This window comes from Echiichthys vipera (genome assembly GCF_963691815.1).
Source record: "Echiichthys vipera genome assembly, chromosome: 2".
Lineage (NCBI taxonomy): Eukaryota > Metazoa > Chordata > Actinopteri > Perciformes > Trachinidae > Echiichthys > Echiichthys vipera.
Genome location: NC_139827.1, coordinates 37,412,660 through 37,430,938, shown reverse-complemented (window position 1 = coordinate 37,430,938; position 18,279 = coordinate 37,412,660). Strand labels below are relative to the sequence as shown.

Sequence of the window (18,279 nt, the reverse complement as noted above, 5' to 3'; positions counted from 1 at the left end):
ATTGATGAATGCGTAATCATTCATGGATGGTGCCTTCAGACGCACATGAGTACAATCAATCACTCCACCCACAATTTTTATTTTTTTTATTCGTTTTAAGAATGCGTTTTGATCTGTTCTTAATATGTGACTGCTTATGCTTAATGACGGCTGAGGTTTGTTCAATATTTTCAGCCATGTTTTGCTGTGCTGCACCGCAAATCCACAGGCTCAAATGTGCGTACATGACCTCAGACCAGACGTGAGATTTGTTCGTAGCTCCCGCTCACGTCCAAATTGATAAATGCCGACATTCGCCAGGAAATGGTCGTACGCACGTTTTTCTGCCGTACGTTCGTTTGATAAAGGAGGCCCATTGTGTCTCAGAAAGATGCAGAAAAACTAGTCCACACATTTGATACTTCTATGCTGGATTACTGAAACTCCTTATAATCAGGCTGCTCCAATAAGTCTGTTAAGAGTCTCCAGTTGGTCCAAAATGCTGCAGCTCGTGTACTAACTAAAACAAATCGAAGAGAAAGTATTTCTCCTGTATTAGCTTCTTTGCACTGGCTACCTGTAAAATCTAGAATAGAATTTAAAATCCTTCTCCTTACCTACAAAGCTCTTATTGGTCAGGCTCTGTTGTATCTTAAAGAGCTCATAGTACCGTATTACCCGTCTAGATTGCTGTGCTCTGAGAATGCAGGGCTACTTGTTGTTCCTAGAGTCTCCAAAAGTAGAATGGGAGGCAGAGCCTTCAGCTACCAAGCTCCTCTCCTGTGGAACAAACTCACAAGTGTTATTTGGGAGGCAGACACTGTCCCCATATTTAAGAGTAAACTTTCCTTTTTGATAAAGCTTACAGCTAAGGCTTACAATTACTTAGCAACGTTGTTATTTTTAAAATTATTTTGTTCTGCTTAATGATGATGCTATAGGCCTAGTCTGCCGGGGGATAATCCTTTTCCTGATACTCTGAGCTTTTCTCCTCTCTGTTTGTATCATTCATGTCTCATCAATGTATGTTACAAATTCAACTTCTTTCCCCCGGAGTTGTTTGTGCTTTGTTGTCTGGCAGGTCTGTTGATCGTGGTGGTGCCTGCTACCGTGGTCCTGCATGACACTTCCTGCTACTACTATAACTATTAGTCATATATACTTTCACTAGTCTAATAAACTATAAAAATTGTTGCCATAAAAACACCATCAGTGGTATGTCTCGCTGTATCAAAGCTGCTATTGCCACTACTCATCATTGATCATGTTTGCCACCATAATTATCATCATTGTCATATTCTATCACCTGCTTGTTTCTACTAGTCTGCTTTATTAACTGCCCTATCATGTAAGTCATAGTCACATTATTATAGATAATATTATAGTTAGTGTTACTCTTTGGTTGCTTGCATCTCTGGAAGTGTGTCTGTCTGTCTGTCTTTGTCTCTCTCTGTCCATTTGTCTGTCTTTTCTCTCTTTCTCTCTCCTTTTCTTCCTCCCCAACCAGTCAAGACAGATGACTGTCCTCCATAGAGCTGGGTCTGTCCGACATACCTGCATGTTATAGGGAAGGTTTTCATTGCCACTGTACTCTTACCGCACGCTAGCCGAGAAGCCGAAGCCAGGGCAGGGGCCACGGCAAGTCATTATAAGGCTGACCAGAGGCCCGCTTCGGTCACTGAGGCTTAAACCTTCATAGCATCCACCCGCACAGAAGAGACCTGGTGACCACGGAGGCTGTTGATTTCATCACAGACGAGCCACTGTCATGTTATCTGGATAACCGTGAGTTGATGTGGTGCCAACTGTATAGCGTGCTTTAGCCAGCCCCGGACTGGCCGGAGTTTATTTTTAGACCGTAGCGTTGGTAGTTACAGTCCTGTTCTGTCTGTTAAGATTTATGAACAGGAATCGTGAAATGGACATTTTAACACACTATGGACATGTTGACTCGTGATCCGGTATTTTCTGATATTCTTTTAATTGTTTTTTCATCTTTCCTTCTGTGCCTGCTTACACTATTATGTGAATTCAGAATATCTTTAATCGGCCTTCATGCCCGGTACTGGAAGCTCGTCCACATGTAGATTTCAGTTTGTTATTATATATCTTCTTCACAGCTATATTTTATTTTGTTTTAAATTTGTATCACCCACCGCCATAGGGTTTTCTGAAGTTTTTTATTTTCTGTGACTCGTTTGGTCGAAGTATTTTACTGCAGCCAGGCACCTCCGCTGATATGCGGAGGTGACCTGCACCAGTGCAGTGTATGCATTCTGGCCCAGGGTGGACGGCGGGGCTTCATATTGACAGGCATTCTATGCATCTTGTTTGATGTGGAGAAATGCCTTCATTGCCTGCCTTCCCTAAGGCACTCACTGTCTGTTCTGAATCATCATTATTATTAGAAAATAGTTTTTATTATTATTATTATTACGCTCACGTAACTTAAGAGGTCAAATACTGTTTGTAAAAGGAGGAGACCCCTGAAGCTCAGTTTAGCTGTTAGTTGCGAGCAGGAAAGATCAGTTGGTGTTTTATTTCTATGGGAGTAGCCCAGAGATTGGTCACAATGTTATTGTCACGTTTCCTTTACGTTGTTTTGTTATGTTTTATGTGTTTGGGTTCCTTTTTGTTGTTCTGCTTTACCCTTCTTCCCCTCTCTTCCTCCACTAGTACATTGGGTCATGCTGTACCTTTTTTAACTTATTATTATTGTTCCTATGGCTAATGCTGTAAAGACAGGTCCTGGAATGCCTCTGATTTCCTGGAAAACTAAGGGAATGAACAACGATCAAAATCTGTAAGGTTCTGACACAGTTACACCACCTTAAGAGGGATGTGATGTTTCTGTAGCAAACATCTCAAATCAGCTGACTCTTCACGTATTAAGAGGGCATGGATGAGTCACTTATTCCATTCAAAATTTACAAATAGAGTTAGAGGGGCAGCCATCATCGTTCATAAAAGGGTCCTGTTTAAACCAACAAATGTAATCCTAGATACTGAAGGACGCAATGTCCAGTGGTCTTAGTTTGGGTTTATGCGCCCACCTGGGACGATAAACAGTTTTTTATTTGCAAAAATCCCAAACACAGAGAGTCACCGCATTCTCATAGGTGGTGACTTTAACATGGTGCAGGATGTGACTCACGACATATCTTCTCCTACACAGGTTACACTATCCAAATTAGCGCACACAGTAAAAACAAATGCACCCCCCCATATAAGAAACGGCTACTACTACATTCGAACACAGCCTCTTAACGACACGCGTAGTGGAGAGACAGTTGCGACAATCCAAACAAAGCTTTTGAGCAGGTAAATAAGGCAGGCAGACTCCTGGCGTAGCAGGCCAGTGCAGCTAGCGCTTCTAGACTGATCTTTAACATTCAACTACCAGACGGCAGCCACATTTCTGATCCAGTAATTGTCACCAAGTCTTTTTCTGATTTTTACACTGCAGTATATACCTGAATGCAGCCCAATTACTGCAGCGACCCCTAATCCCTTAGACTGTTCAACGTATCCTCAGACTGATATGAATATCACTAGGGAACTCGGTAGACCCATCCCTCTGTTGGAAGCGCATGAAGCGATCAAGTCTATGCAAAGAAGGAAATCTCCTTGTCACAATGGTTTTACAGTCGAGTTCTTTAAGGCATACTCGAGGCTATTAGCTCCCATCCTTGCAAGAATGTTCAATGACTCCTTTATTGAAGGCAGATTGCCAGTTACCTTGTATGAGGCATCTATTTCATTGCTCCTGAAGAAAGACAGGGATCCTACTTCATGTGGCAGCAATTGACCGGTCTCACTTTTAAACGTAGATTGTAAAATCCTTGCTAAGGTTTTCAAACTCCACCTCCAAAGTGTGATGTGATCATTGATAATTTTCCTTCAGCAGAATAAACCAGCCCGTATCAAAAAAACATTAGGGTTGGCTCCGCGGTGGAGCTGCAGACATCTGCCCGCCCAGGCCTCATACTGGGATAACATCTTCCGCCTGCTCTTTGCATTCTACCATTTGCTCAGCGCTCCTCATAACTGCCCATAAGGTCTCACTGAATCCAGTTGTCACCAATACCATTAAAATTAGGATCGAGTTCGGGAAGCAGTACAGCTTGAAAAGGGCTTTGATCCTTGCCCCAGTTTTGAATAGGTCAGATAAGGGCCTCAAAATGCTTATTGATGGAGGTGTTTTTGCGTCCTTGGCATTCATGTCGGATAAATACAACTTGCCTAATAGCCACTTCTTTCTGTACCTTCAAATGAGAGATTTCTCAAAAGCAATTCCCACAATTTCCGAACCACCGCCCTAAAGCTGAGATGGACCAATTCCTGGCTCTCAACATACAACACAAATGACTGATATCTGTTATTTATAATAAGATTGTCCTTATGAGCCCAGTCCCCACTATATGGCCTATATATGCATGGGGAAAAGATTTGGGGGTAGACATTAGTGATATTCAGTGGAGGGACATTCTAAAACTTGTCAACTCAGCCTCAATTTGTGCCAGGCATGGCCTATTACAGTGGAAGGTGCTTCATAGAGCCCACTTTACCAATGCTAAGTTTGCTAAGATATACCTTAGTCACAGTGATGATTGTAACCATAAGCAGTCCCCAGTCGACCATTTACACATGTTCGTGGGCTAAGGTTAGAGAATTTAAGGTTTTCACAGTAGGGATTTTTGACAGCATTCCACAAAACTTAAACGTCATTAAACTATACAATGCATCCCTAGGAGAGTCTGTCACCCCCTCTCTGTAATATGGATTGAATCATAAACAATCTGTTCTTTGCACATTATTACAGTACTTTTGATCTGTATATATTACAATTGTAAATTTGATATTATATATATATATATATATATATATATATATATATATATATATACACTGTTTTATATTTCTGTTTTTACAAATATGTTATCTGTATAATATTGTTGTTGTTAAATATGTTGTTTGTATAGCTGAGTTTGCAACAAAAACAGTTTCCCCCCTGGGATTATTAAAGTATATCTGATTCAGAATCTGAATACATTTTAGGTGATTTAAAAGCATTGTTTGTCTACCAGAGACAGTAAAACCAATCAATTCCACTCAGTACCGATCTTTCAATTGTGTTAGAAGTTAAGCAGCAGCACTAAATCACATGCTCTATAAACAATAGGACACCAGTTACCTCTATCACTATCATATAGATAGGCAAATTTTTCCCATTTGTAGTACTCCACTAATGAAACTAGTGGCCCCTTGATGTCCGGCCTCATCTGGAGAACAAACTGATTCATTCCTTCTGCTGGGAAAGAAGGTGTGATGAAGGAGACATGGAGTGTCTCACAGAAGGATGTGATGGTGTTTACCGACTTTTTGTCGTAGAAGCCGAAAATTGCGTAGACACCTCGAGAGAACTGGGAACAGACTAGGAGAAAGAGAGAGAGAGAAACATTTTAATAAAACATTTAACAGAGACAGACAAACAGACATAATCAAGATCACACAGGAGGTAGACATGATTCAGGTTAAATACTAAGCAATGTGTGTGTGTGTGTGTGTGTGTGTGTGTGTGTGTGTGTGTGTGTGTGTGTGTGTGTGTGTGTGTGTGTGTGTGTGTGTGTGTGTGTGTGTGTGTGTGTGTGCACGCACACTTGGACACCTGCGTAACAGTGGACTTAGGGGCGTCAATACACATTCACCAACTGTGGACCTATGGCAAACATTTTTTATTTCCCCTGTTGGTAATTCTTTAAATAAAGCTAAAATCATGTCCAATACACTCTGGTAAATTTTTTTCCAACTTTTGTCAAGTGGGGACTTCCATGTGTTTTAGTGTGTAAATCCATCTGCACTACCTCTACCAGCTGGAACAGGGATTTAAACAGCCCACTCACACATGTCATTTTTCACAGACCTCTATTGTGTGAATGGCTGCTGCCCCAGGGAGTCTTGCAGACTGTAGAGGGGCTATGAATCAGGCTACTAACTGAAGAAACCAGTCTCTTGAGACATGATTTGTTATTATATTTTTGTGACAAAATGTCTTAAGTTTCAGCACTTAAAGAGAGGGCTTTCCAGAAAGCAGGAGAGCAATAAGTATTTTAGACTTGAAAAAAGGAAGAAAATAGAGAAATAACTTGGATAAAATTAGAAATGAAATGGTCAGCAGTAAGATCCTTTCTTTTCTGTGTTAATTCCCTGCCAAAAACATTCTACTTGACAAAAGAGTTATAACAGACTAAATACAAATTTTCAGCCTCAGCGGATGGCTTAACCATTTTCAAGCTACAGTAACCTTAAGAATTATTGAAATTAAGGGCCACCCAGAAAAGCACTACTAGGAAGAAATGTAAGAAATGTAAGATCCTTTGCATTCATTTGTAATTTTAGACCTACAAACTCCAACAATGATGAAAAACAAAATATGCAAAAATAACCACACTAAATAAGTGATTACTTGAATTGCAAACCTTTACAATACTCCTTACAAAAAAAAGTAATCTGTTTACTGTAATGTGTAATGATCACAGGATGATTCACACCCCAGCATGGAATAATCTATTTATAGAAATGCATTTTATTTGTAGATTTGCATTCCAGAAAAAAATGTCCCCGCTTGTACTTCAAGAAAGTCCACTGTTTGTTTGTGCTTTTTGATACAAGTGCCCTATTATATTTTTTGAAGTAACCTACAAGATAGTAAATGAAAAACCCAGAGGTCACCGGACAGGACTTGCATTATGACTGGATCGGAGAGCTGGGCATAGTGTAATATTATTTTGGCCGTGGGTGGTGGCATAGTTCAATACATGACCACGCTACACCAATAAGACAGAGGCTTTTTGTCAACAGAATAGCAAGATGGCGGCTTCCGTGGTTCGATTCAACGTTAGCAATAAAGAGGAAAACCCCTGAAAATCCTCCTTAAATCCTCCAAGAAGAACAATAAGGCAAATATATGATAAGGTAAACTTTTTATGTTAAGTCATCTAGATCAATAAAAGACAGTAATTGTACTAAACTAAACCTAATCTTATTGTAATTGTCTACAGTTGGAAGGAGGATTAACTGGTCCTGATTTATGTTGTTAGGTCTTTTCAGATAGGGCTTTAGATTTGCTAATTTGTCATAAGCAATATGTAAAACAAATTCAGCCTGCTGAAATATGTGCCATTCCCCTGTTCTAGGCTCAACGTGCACCAGCAATGTTGTAATTGTAGTTTTGTGGAATTTTGGATCTTGATATATAAAAGTAATGCAACAAATATACTTTAAGGCCTATTTTGGATATTAATGTATTACCATAGAACAAGAATTTAACATGATGTGGAATAATATCACCTACCTGATCATTCTTTATAGTTTTGTTTGAGTGAATTAGTCAGTGGCGTTTTGTTCGTTGCTTGTTGTTACGATAAACAGGAAGAGAGCGAGTCGCTCTTCCTGATAATATCTATCTCTCATTCATTTTATAAATTAGTCTATTTGTCTTTAAACCTGTTTGAGTAAACACGTGTGTCACGTAGAATTTTATGCACCACTTTGAATTGTTTAAATAGTAAACTTATTCATGGTAAACTACGAGCGCATTGCCTTCAACACACACACATCTCGTCTCTCTCTCTCTCCTCCTCACACACACGTGCATACTCAAACACAAACAACCCCCCCCCCATCCCTGTTAGGTTACCACACCAAGTAGGCTTACCACAGACATAATATTTTTTTTTTCAAAATAACTCAAATTATGATTTTGTTTTACGCAAAATTATATAAAAAGATTTTTTATACGATTACTTGATTAATTGATGGAATAATCGGTAGAATACTTGATTACAAAAAGATTCGATAGCTGCAGCCCTACTATAATGATTAGCGGCATAGCGGCTTAGCGGCCAGACCAGCTAATACTCAACCCGAACTCTGGAGAATGACACACCAGGGATGCAGAGGTGGGAAGCAACGTCGGGGGAATAGAGGAGGGTTGAGACAAGACGTGCTTATGGAGAGGAGAATATTTAAGCCGTGTCTCTGTTGTTAGGGGAACTGTACGGTCTCTGTACAACTAAATGGGTGAACCAACGGTGCTAACGTGGAGCCACCCGGAGTACCGTCAGTGCAGTCTGATGTGTTTCACGGAAACATGGGAGCACAGGGTATGCAAACTGATGTATGCAAACATTAAGGATGCATACATCTCCTCTTCTCCCTCCCCTCTGGCCAGGTCAGATCATAACCTGGTTCACCTCAAACCCTGCTATGTGCCTCTGGTGAAGAGGAAGCATATGACCACAAGGTCTGTGAGGAGGCTTATGAGACATTGCAGGGCTGCTTTGAAGTGACTGACTGGCCTGCATTCTGAGCTCCACGGGGAGGACATTGATAGGCTCAATGAGTGCATCACTGGGGGGGTACTGAAACTTAAAATCAGGGAGGCTAAAGACAATTAAAGTAGAAAGCTGGAGAACAAACTCCAGCACAACAACTAGAGGGAAGTGGAGAGTGGCATGAGAACCATCGCCGGGTTCCAGAAGACTGGTACCACGGGATTGGTGTGGACCAGGCCAATGAACTGTACCTATTTTTCAATGGGTTTGATACTGCAGCCCATCCCCCACATGACTCTGCTGCTGGCTGCCCTTCAACTACTGCCAGTTTACCTCCCCCCACTTTGTCTGCCACTCATCTAAACTTTAGCATCTGGCGCTGTAGGAGACAGCTGCCACTCCAGTAGCTCTCCGGTTTTTAGCTCTTTTTAGCTCTTTTACCCTGTTTTAACCTCCTTGTGAAGATATTGTGTTTTATATATTATATGGATATTTCTAACTTTAAAATGCAACCAAGAGCCAGTTTTCTCAATTACTGGAGAGGAACTGCTGGCTCTACGCAAAAAGGGACGAGCTGGGATACGACATCCCGTCCCGGCAGAGCTGAGGAGGAGACCCAGGGGCTGCAAAGCCGGGGCAAAGCTAAAGGCAGTGTGAGCAGAGAATCGGATGCGCTACAAGCCTTCGATTCCCTCCATATTCACGGGGAATCTGAACTCGCTGCCGAACAAGATCAACGAGCTGTCCATGCCGAACAACCAGCAGATCTACCGTGAGAGCAGCTTGTTCATCTTTACGGAGACATGGCTAAACCACCTCATACTGGATGCTTATGTGGACCTGCCGGGATTCACTGCCGTGAGAGCCAACAGAGACACAGAAGCGAGTGGAAAAAGCAAAGGTGGGGGACTCATGATGTATGTCAACAACCGCTGTTGAAACCCAGGACATATCTCAGTAAAGAAAGTCTCATGTTGCCAGGACCTCAAACTGCTAGCTGTTAGCCTACCGCCATATTACCTGCCGAGGGAGTTCAGTCACATGATCACAGTCTGTATTTACATCCCTCCAAGAGCGGACGCAGCCACTGCCTGTGACAAGATCCACTCAGTTACTGCAAGGCTGCAGACACAGCACCCTGAGGCATTTATGATCATCTTTGGGGACTTTAATCATGCAACTTTGGATTCTAACTTGGCTGTTTTTCATCAGGTTGTAGACTGTCCTGCCAGAAACAACAGGACAATTGATCTCATATATGCTAATGTAAGGGATGCACACAGAGCGACTCCCCTTCCCCCACTGGGGAAGTCTGATCACAATCTGGTCCACTTACAGCCACTGTATATGCCCCTGGTCCAAAAACAGCCGGTGACAACTCGTACCATCAGGAGGTGGTCCCTAGAGATGGAAAGCGCCCTGAGAGACTGTTACAACACCACAGTCTGGGATGTGCTGATCAACCCCCACGGTGAGGACATAAAGAGGATGAATCATTGTCTGAACCTACCTGAACTTGTGCGCAGACGTATTCTCTAAGACTGTCCGCTGTTAACACAATAACTAGCCATGGGTAACACGGGAAGTTAAGGCTGTCCTCAACAAGAAGAGGGCTGTCTTCAGGAGCAGGGACAGGGAGGCCATGATGGCAGCACAGCAGGAGGTGAAACACTATGTGAGGGAAGCTAAGGACAGCTACATGAGAAAGGTGGAGGAGAAGCTGAGGGAGAACAACATGAGGGAGGTCTGGGAGGGTGTGAGGACCATCACAGGCCACACAAAGACCAGAGCTACAGGGGGGACAATGGAGAGGGCGAACGAGCTAGAGGACTTCTTCAACAAGTTTAACCAGCCCTTGTCCCCTCCACCACCACCATCACTGCAGCAATCTCTCCTTCTTCCCTCTACACACCTCCCCCCTGACACCACAAGACCCCCCTTCTCCTCCTCCACCTCAACACAATCCCGCCTCACATCACCACAGACCAGTTCAGGGGACAGCTGAGGAAGCTCCGGCCCAGGAAAGCAGCTGGCCAGGATAAAGTGTGTCCGACACTACCTGCGCTGCAAAACTGGGGGAACCACTACAATGGATCTTCAACCTTAGCCTGCAGCTAGGGAGAGTGCCTACCATCTGGAAGACATCCTGCATCGTTCCAGTTTGCAAGAAAAACAGCCCAGCGAGCTGAATGACTTCTGACCTGTGACCACTCATTTCACACCTGATGAAGACGTTGGAGCGGCTCTTCCTCATTCTCCTTAAACCCCAGGTATAACACGCCCAGCACCACCTGCAGTTTTTTGTACCAGCCACATTTTGGTGTGGAGGATGCCATCCTCTACATGCTGCACCGAGTCCACTCCCATCTGGATAAGGGAAACGGCAGAGCGAGGATTCTCTTCTTGGACTTCTCCAGTGCCTTTAATACCATCCAGCCCCCTATACCTTAGGACAAACTGAACAGGATGGGAGTGGACCCCTAACTGGTGGACTGGGTCAGTGATAACCTCACAGGCCACAGTGAGGAAGAGTATCGGAGTCTGGTGGGGGACTTTGCTCTCTGGTGCCACACTAACCACCTACAGCTCAACACCTCCAAGACGAAGGAGCTGGTCATTGATTTTGGGAGGTCCAGATCAAGACCACGACCAGTCCTGCTAGAGGGAGCTAAGGGTTGAGGCGGTGGAATCGTACAAATACCACAGGCCCAAGTGTAGGACCAACAGGCTTAAGAACTACTTTGTCCCTCAGGCCATCAGACTCTAGTACTCTACTCTAGTAAGAGTCCAGAAGAGAAGGAGTGGGAGCCACTCACTGTGCAATTAATAATCTACCCTTACATACCTGGACACTTATCTTCTTCTTTTTTGTGCAATAACTTAACCCACCACTTAAGTGCAATAATTAAATCTTACTGCACATTTATGTCATAAACAGTCATACATATTTTATCATATACATTTTCTCTACAGTTCTGCACTTGTTAACTGTAGATGCTAGGGGACAGCAGTATGCTTGAAATCTTTTGACAGGAATTAAGGAAAATACACCCTCGGACCACAAAGTGGGTTGTAATGACAGAGTGGCGCTGTCCTTATTTATGCATGTTAACTCCACAGGAAATAAGCAGATGAAGAAGTAACGTGACAGTTACAGTTACAGTTATGAGGCTACAGTTAGCTGAAAACAATAACCGAAATCTGAGATAAACATCTCTTTCCATGTTTCTGGCCACACTCACAGGACTTGATGTTGACTGGTGGACTGATATTCATCATATTTATTCAGTCGATTCGCCGCTGTGGAGCCGAATCAACGGTAATTTCATGACTGTCCTGTTGTCTGTGAATTTCATCATTGTTTACATGTGTTTTTAAATCAATCTGTTTGTCCACCATAACGGGCTCTTCAGCTTGCGTTTATGTGGCACAGAGTATATTTAAATGCGTTTGCTCAGCTGTTTTTCTTTATACAATACAGTGTAGTTCCAGATGGAACCGTATATCTACAAGTAGTCTTTAAATAGTACAAATTAAATGTGCAGAATTAGAGATAAACCCAATTTAATTTATCTCTAAAAAAGTTAAAAAACCCTTTATTTTAGTGGGTGCAAATTAAGAAAATACCAACATGTGTCGGCTTGCGCCTTCCTCAGGGTGCAAGAGCACAGGTGGTTTGAGGGACTCCAGCAGCTCCTGTGATTCTGTTGTTTCATTTATTTCCAATTTGAGGATAAACACATGGGATCATCTGTTGGTAGGCTAACATTATATAAACTGTTGGTTTGTGCTATGTTCGTTAGTTGGCCGTTGGTCTTGAACAGCCTGATGAAACAGAATTAAGTTGCTGATAAGCTCAGAATATAACATCTGCATGTACTTTTTTAAGCTGAAAAACACTTTGACTGTGCAGAAAGCACAATGTGTGACATTGTGATATAACAAATGTTTTATTTTGTCTTTTTCTTTTTTTTCCCATTTAATACTGTAGGTCCGTGATTAAACCTGTCTGCCCTGGCTACGTGATCCCACAGAACCAGAGAAACTCAGCCGTAATAATTAAAAAATTTGCCTATAAAAAATAATTTAATAATTAAATAATTTAGTATTTCTGATTCTGATTGATGTTTTCCTTTATCGAGATCTGTAGATGTGTGGGGGTTGTTGACACAAATGGGCAAGTCACTTGTTAAAAGCGAGTCTACTTTTTCCACATGAAATTAAGTTCTCATGTATATCATAGTTTTATTTTTCTCTTGTAAACGCTGTTGCTTAGAAAATGGAATATAATGAAACGGCAATATAAACAAAGATTATTATTCTCTATCTCTATTTCACTGAAGAGGGAAACTTGATGATTTTCAACCAGCTGACTCCAGTCAGTTAGCTTTAGTCGGCAGGTGAGCGGCGTGCGCCGATTGCCGACTCCGTTCATCTGCACTGACACACACACCCTGTAAAGCTACTGTAGTTCTGTTAGTAAATTGCGACTGAGCGCTTTAATGTTAGGTTATGTTCCAGTGAAGTATGATGAAGTGAAAACACTCACTCACACTAAAAACAAAACACTCCGTGGCAGTGGCTTTTGACCCAGAAATAGAATAAACCAGGAAGCAACGGCGCTGAAAACAACGTGAAAAAAACAATAACAACAATAATAGAGCGTTACCTTTAAACCAACAGAGGACTTCGTAACGGCAAGCAAAATTACTACCAAGAAGACCAGTTTCGGCCGTTATTCTGTCCAAAAGTCAGCCGTTTGTGATTTTGACAAAGGTGAACCGGAAAAAAAGCTGTATACAGTCCAGCTGTATGTTGATGGAGCACCGCCTACTGTACCAGAGGTTGAGTTACTCATTTTCCCATTCAACCCCTGCTAATGTATGAGGGAAACAACAATAATCCAATCATTCCCTAAACCGGGGTAAGGCCATTTACGGATTACTGATGTGCATGTAAAGAAATTGACAGTGAGATCTGCTGTTAAAGTGATACTGGTGATGGTCTACCGTGGGTGTGTGGGGGTTGTTGTTGGTAAATGGCCCATCAGTCCAAACAAAAGAATTAACAAGCTCTGGAAAGCAGTGTTGGGCAAGTTACTTGCTACAGTATGAACTAGTTTTCTACATGAAATGAAGTTTTATTTTTCTCTTGTAAAGCACGCTGTTGCTTAGAAAATGGAATATAATATTATTGTTATTATTATTATTATTAGGGCCCCAGCACCGACGAAGTTGTCAATGACTCTATTGTAAATTGAATGATTATTATTATTATTATTATTATTATTACTATTATTATTATAATTATAATAATAATTATTATTATTATTTGGGCCCGAGCACTGACAAAGTCGGTGAGGACCCTATTGTAATTGGTTTTATTATTATTATTATTATTATTATTATTATTATTATTATTATTATTATTATCATTAGGGCCCGAGCACAGACGAAGTCGGTGAGGACCCTATTTTAATTGGAATTATTATTATTATTATTATTATTATTATTATTAGGGCCCGAGCACCGACGAAGTCGGTCAGGAAAATGATTTGTATGGGCCTTCACAGCACGTCATGAATTAAAATGCATTACAGAAAGACAAAGAGAATAAAAACATAGACAATAATAAAAACAGTGCGGAAGTTAAAAGTTCAAAGATTTAGCAGAAAGCTAAGGTGAACATAAAAGTTTTCAGTCTAGTTTTAAAAATGGTCAGAGTGGGTGAAAGTCTTACATCTTCAGGAAGTTTATTCCAGCTGTTTGTTGCATAATGACTGAACAGTGGTTCAGAGGATCTTAGTGATCTAGAAGGCTTATGTAGTGGGAGCATATCATTGATACACTTCGGCCCTAGACCATGTAGTGATTTATATGTGAGCAGGAGGATTTTGAAATCAATTCTCCAGTGAAATGATTTAAGAATTGGTGTAATGTATTCACATTTTCTGGTCTTTGTTAGAACTCTAGCAGCAGCGTTCTGAACAAGCTGTAGCTGCCTGACAGTTTTTTTGGGAAGACCTGCAAGGAGACCATTACAGTAGTCTAGCCTACTGGTAATAAGGCATGGACACGTTTTCATAAGTCTTGAGCTGACATGAGCCCTCTAAGTCTTGTTACATATTTAAGGTGATAGTAGGACGATTTTGTTACTGATTTGATGTGACTGTCGAAATGTAAATCAGAATCCATAATAACCCCAAGATTTCTGGCTTTATTTGAGGTTTTCAAGGACAGTGATTGAAGGTGTTGGATGACTTAGCACCAAAAACAATTATCTCAGTTTTATCCTCATTTAGTTGAAGGAAATTTTGGCACATCCAGTGTTTGATTTGCTCAATGCACTGGTACAGACGATCTATGGGGCGATAGTCATTTGGTGATAGCGCTATATAGATTTGGGTGTCATTGGCATAGCAATGGTGGTCAATGTTATTATTTTGCATGATTTGTCCTAGTGGGAGCATATAGATGTTAAATAAAGTCGGCCCCAAGATTTGAAATTGGTCTGTAGTTGTTGATAATAGAGGCATCTAGGCTCCGCTTTTTTAGAAGAGGTTTAATGACTGCAGTTTTGAAGGAAATTGCCCGATTGAATAGACTGTTGATAGGCAGTCAAAAACATTCTTAAAGAAGTTGGTAGGTAAAGCATCAAGACAGCAGGTGGTTGGCTTTAGATCTATCACTGTATCCACTAGAGTTTAAGAGTCTATGGCATAAAAGCTTGCCATCATTGCTGTGTTATTTTGGCCTAAACGGGGTGGTGATCCAACTTTTTTGTTTGAGATATTGATGGCACGTCTGATGCCTTTAATTTTATCAGTATAAAAGAATGCAAACTCATTACATTTATGTGTGGAATGGAGTTCGGCTGGTATATGTGTTGGGCGGTTGGTCAGTCTGTCGACAGTTGCAAATAGGGTTTTGGCCTTATTAGTGTTGCTGTTTATGATATTGGAGAAGAATGTTTTTCTCGCACTTTTTAAGACTAAATTGTAGGCCTGGAGCCTCTCTTTATAGATGTCATGGTGAATATGAAGTTTTGTATTTCGCAAGATTCGTTCAGCCTTCCTGCATTCTCTTCTCTGGGCTGTTACAAAAGCAGCTTTTCTCCAGGGTGCCTTTTGCTTACCAGAAATCGTTTTAACTGTAACAGGTTCAATGACATCTATGATAATCACAATTTTGGAATTAAAGTTGTTTACAAGATCATCAGCATGGCATGGGTTTAGAGGTGGTAGCGAGGAGATGGCATTTTTAAACATTAGTACATTAGCATGTTCATTGATGCAGCGCTTTTTGACATTCTTTGATTCTGTTTGTGTCTCCGGAATTAAAGAAATATTTCAGAAAACACAGAAGTGATCAGACAATGAAAGATCAGTCACAAGAACATCAGAAACATTGAGACCTTTTGTGATAATCAGGTCCAGGGTGTGTCATTTACAATGAGTAGCCTCTTTCACATGTTGAGACAGTATGTAAATGTATCTAAAAAAGTGAAAAGTTCCTTTGCACCCTTGTCATTCATTCGTCAATATGAAAATTAAAGTCACCAGTTATAACTAGGCAGTCAAAGTCAGTGGAGATGCTAGAGAATAATTCTGTAAAATCATCGAAAAAATTTGCTGAGTATTTAGGTGGCCTGTAAATAGTTAACAAGAGAATTTTGGGAGAGCATTTCAACACAGCACACAGGTATTTGAATGATGTAAAATCACCAAATTACATCTGTTTCCTCTGAAATATGTTTTTAAATATAGCAGCAAACCCCCCCCCCCCCCCCCCCCCTTTCCCAGATCTGCATACTTCAATAAAGATATAGTTGGGGGGTGCTGTCTCGATCAGAATGTTTGCACTGTTATTTTGCTCCAGCCATGTTTCAGTTAAAAACATAAAATCAAGTTTGGAAGTGGTAATAAAATCATTGACTAAAAATGATTTGTTATTCAGAGACCTAATATTGAGCAGACCCATCCTGATGGTGTTATTGACAGGCTTCGATGTTGACTTCTATTTGGAGAGAATAGGAATGAGATTGTTTAGATTAGCAGGGTGTGAGGTTAGAGGACAGTGTGAGTACGCTCTAAGGGCGCTGTTACGTACAGTGTTCTGTATGTCATTTATGTTATACATGTTATAGGCCTACATGTATAGTGTTCTGTTTTGTGTAGTATGTTTGTGTTGTTGTTCTGTCTCCTCCTCCTGTTTTCATTCTCCAAATTCTCAGATGTGCACACCTGGTCCCAATCACCAAATCACCACACCTGTTCCAGATCTCCCATCAACCATTCCCCTTTAAATAGTCCTGTGTTTGTTTGTCAGGAGGGAGTGCTTTGGTTTGAGCTGTGGCAAAGCTTTGGTTGAGCGCTGTTGGCTTGTTTTTTGGAGTGTATTTTGCTAGTGTTTACTAGTGCTTGTGAGTGCTTGTGAGTGCTTGGCTTCTTTGTTGGTTTATTGTATTGTCTTTAGTTATTACACATTTGTTTAAACCTTATTACTTTAGTTGTTAGCAGCCTACTTTAGTTTTGTCTTTGTCTTTGTTAATTCTTTTGTTGTGCGCACAGGGTCAATAAGGATAGGTAAGATACCCCGGGGTTTACATATTTCATACACGTAGGTTTACCTGTTGTTAATGCCCTAGGTTAGAGTGAGCATCACCCACTGTACTTTTTGGGTGCAAAGCACCTGTCAATGGGGGGTGGGTTTTGTTATGTTCTTTTATTTGGTGCCACTGACAGTCCTTGTTGATCCCTGTGTTGCCTTTTGGTAAATAAACACTTTATATTGAATTCACCTTTTGTCCTGGATTTTGTGTGACTGCACCCTCACTTGCCCAAACCTGTTGCCCTTATGTTGCGTCCTACTCCGAGCCATCAGGGGGCGTAACAGGCGCACTCACACTGTCCTTCCGCACCGCGACCCGGGCTTTAGGGTACTTGTCCCCCCCCCCCCCTCTCCCCCCGCACCCCAGCCCCGTTTGTACTCACACTGCCTGGGCCTCGGCCAATGCTTCTTGCTGTCCATATGACATCACGCCGTAACAAGTCACACGCATTGATCGCGTGTGTGTGGCTTTGTTTACAAATCTTTCCGTAGACCTCAGAGTTTTTGTGCGTCTTGTCGACTGTTTTTGAATATTTTCATCCGACCAAATCTGCAGTAAACACTCCACCTCCGCATCACACCAACATGAACCTTTCACCGCCATTGTTGTTGTTGTTAAATGTCCGCGCATGGTCCGTCCTTCTATTTTCTATGTCCGAACAGGCGCACATACTGCTACCGCCGTAGGGCTCGTGCTCGTGCTCGTACACGTGCGTACGCTCGTGCTCGTACATGTGCAAACGGCTCTGCTAAAGCCCACCTCTTTCAAGCGGGCCGTGGACGACGAAGAATTCCTTTATTAGTCCCGAATTGGGGAAATTCAATTTTCACTCTATTATTTTTTCATTTTACACACAGGCCTGAAATACACACACATGCACAGACAGGACCTATATACATGCAACCAATGGAGAGATGTTAGAGCGAGGGGGCTGCCAGTGACCGCGCCCCGAGCAGTTGGGGGTTCGGTGCCTTGCTCAACAGCACCTCGGCAGTGCCCAGGAGATGAACTGGCACCTCTCCAGCCACCAGTCCACACTCCACTCATGGTCCACACAGGGACTCTAACCAGCAACCCTCCGGTTCCCAGCCCAGTCACCTATGGACTGAGCTACTACCGCCCCTTACTTGAGGAAGGGAGAAGGATGGAGGCTCGGGGGGTGTGGGGGAGGTATCTTCACACGCTTTTCTGCAACATTCTGATGAATTAGTCCCAGAGCAGACGGCCGTACTACAGTAACTGATCGTGGTCCAGTGATTCAAGCAGGCTCCGTGTACAGAGACTAAAACTCCCACTCAACAGTCCAAGTTTGACTGTGTCCAGCGGCTCTGTGCTGCATCTTATTCTCGCTCCG

At 41.9% G+C, this 18,279-nt stretch overlaps 1 protein-coding gene across 3 annotated transcripts in view; it reads right to left on the bottom strand.

Annotated features, from left to right (window-relative positions):
• LOC310964331 (glutamate receptor 2-like) overlaps positions 1 to 18,279 on the bottom strand; it is a gene marked incomplete at its 3' end in the record, with an annotated part of 216,023 nt that overhangs the window by 114,438 nt on the left and 83,306 nt on the right. For all 3 annotated transcript variants that reach the window (XM_083937417.1, XM_083937416.1, XM_083937415.1), the window contains exon 3: positions 5,174 to 5,413. In XM_083937417.1, the coding sequence (XP_083793543.1) occupies positions 5,174 to 5,413 (240 nt within the window). The remainder of the gene's footprint in view (positions 1 to 5,173; positions 5,414 to 18,279) is intronic.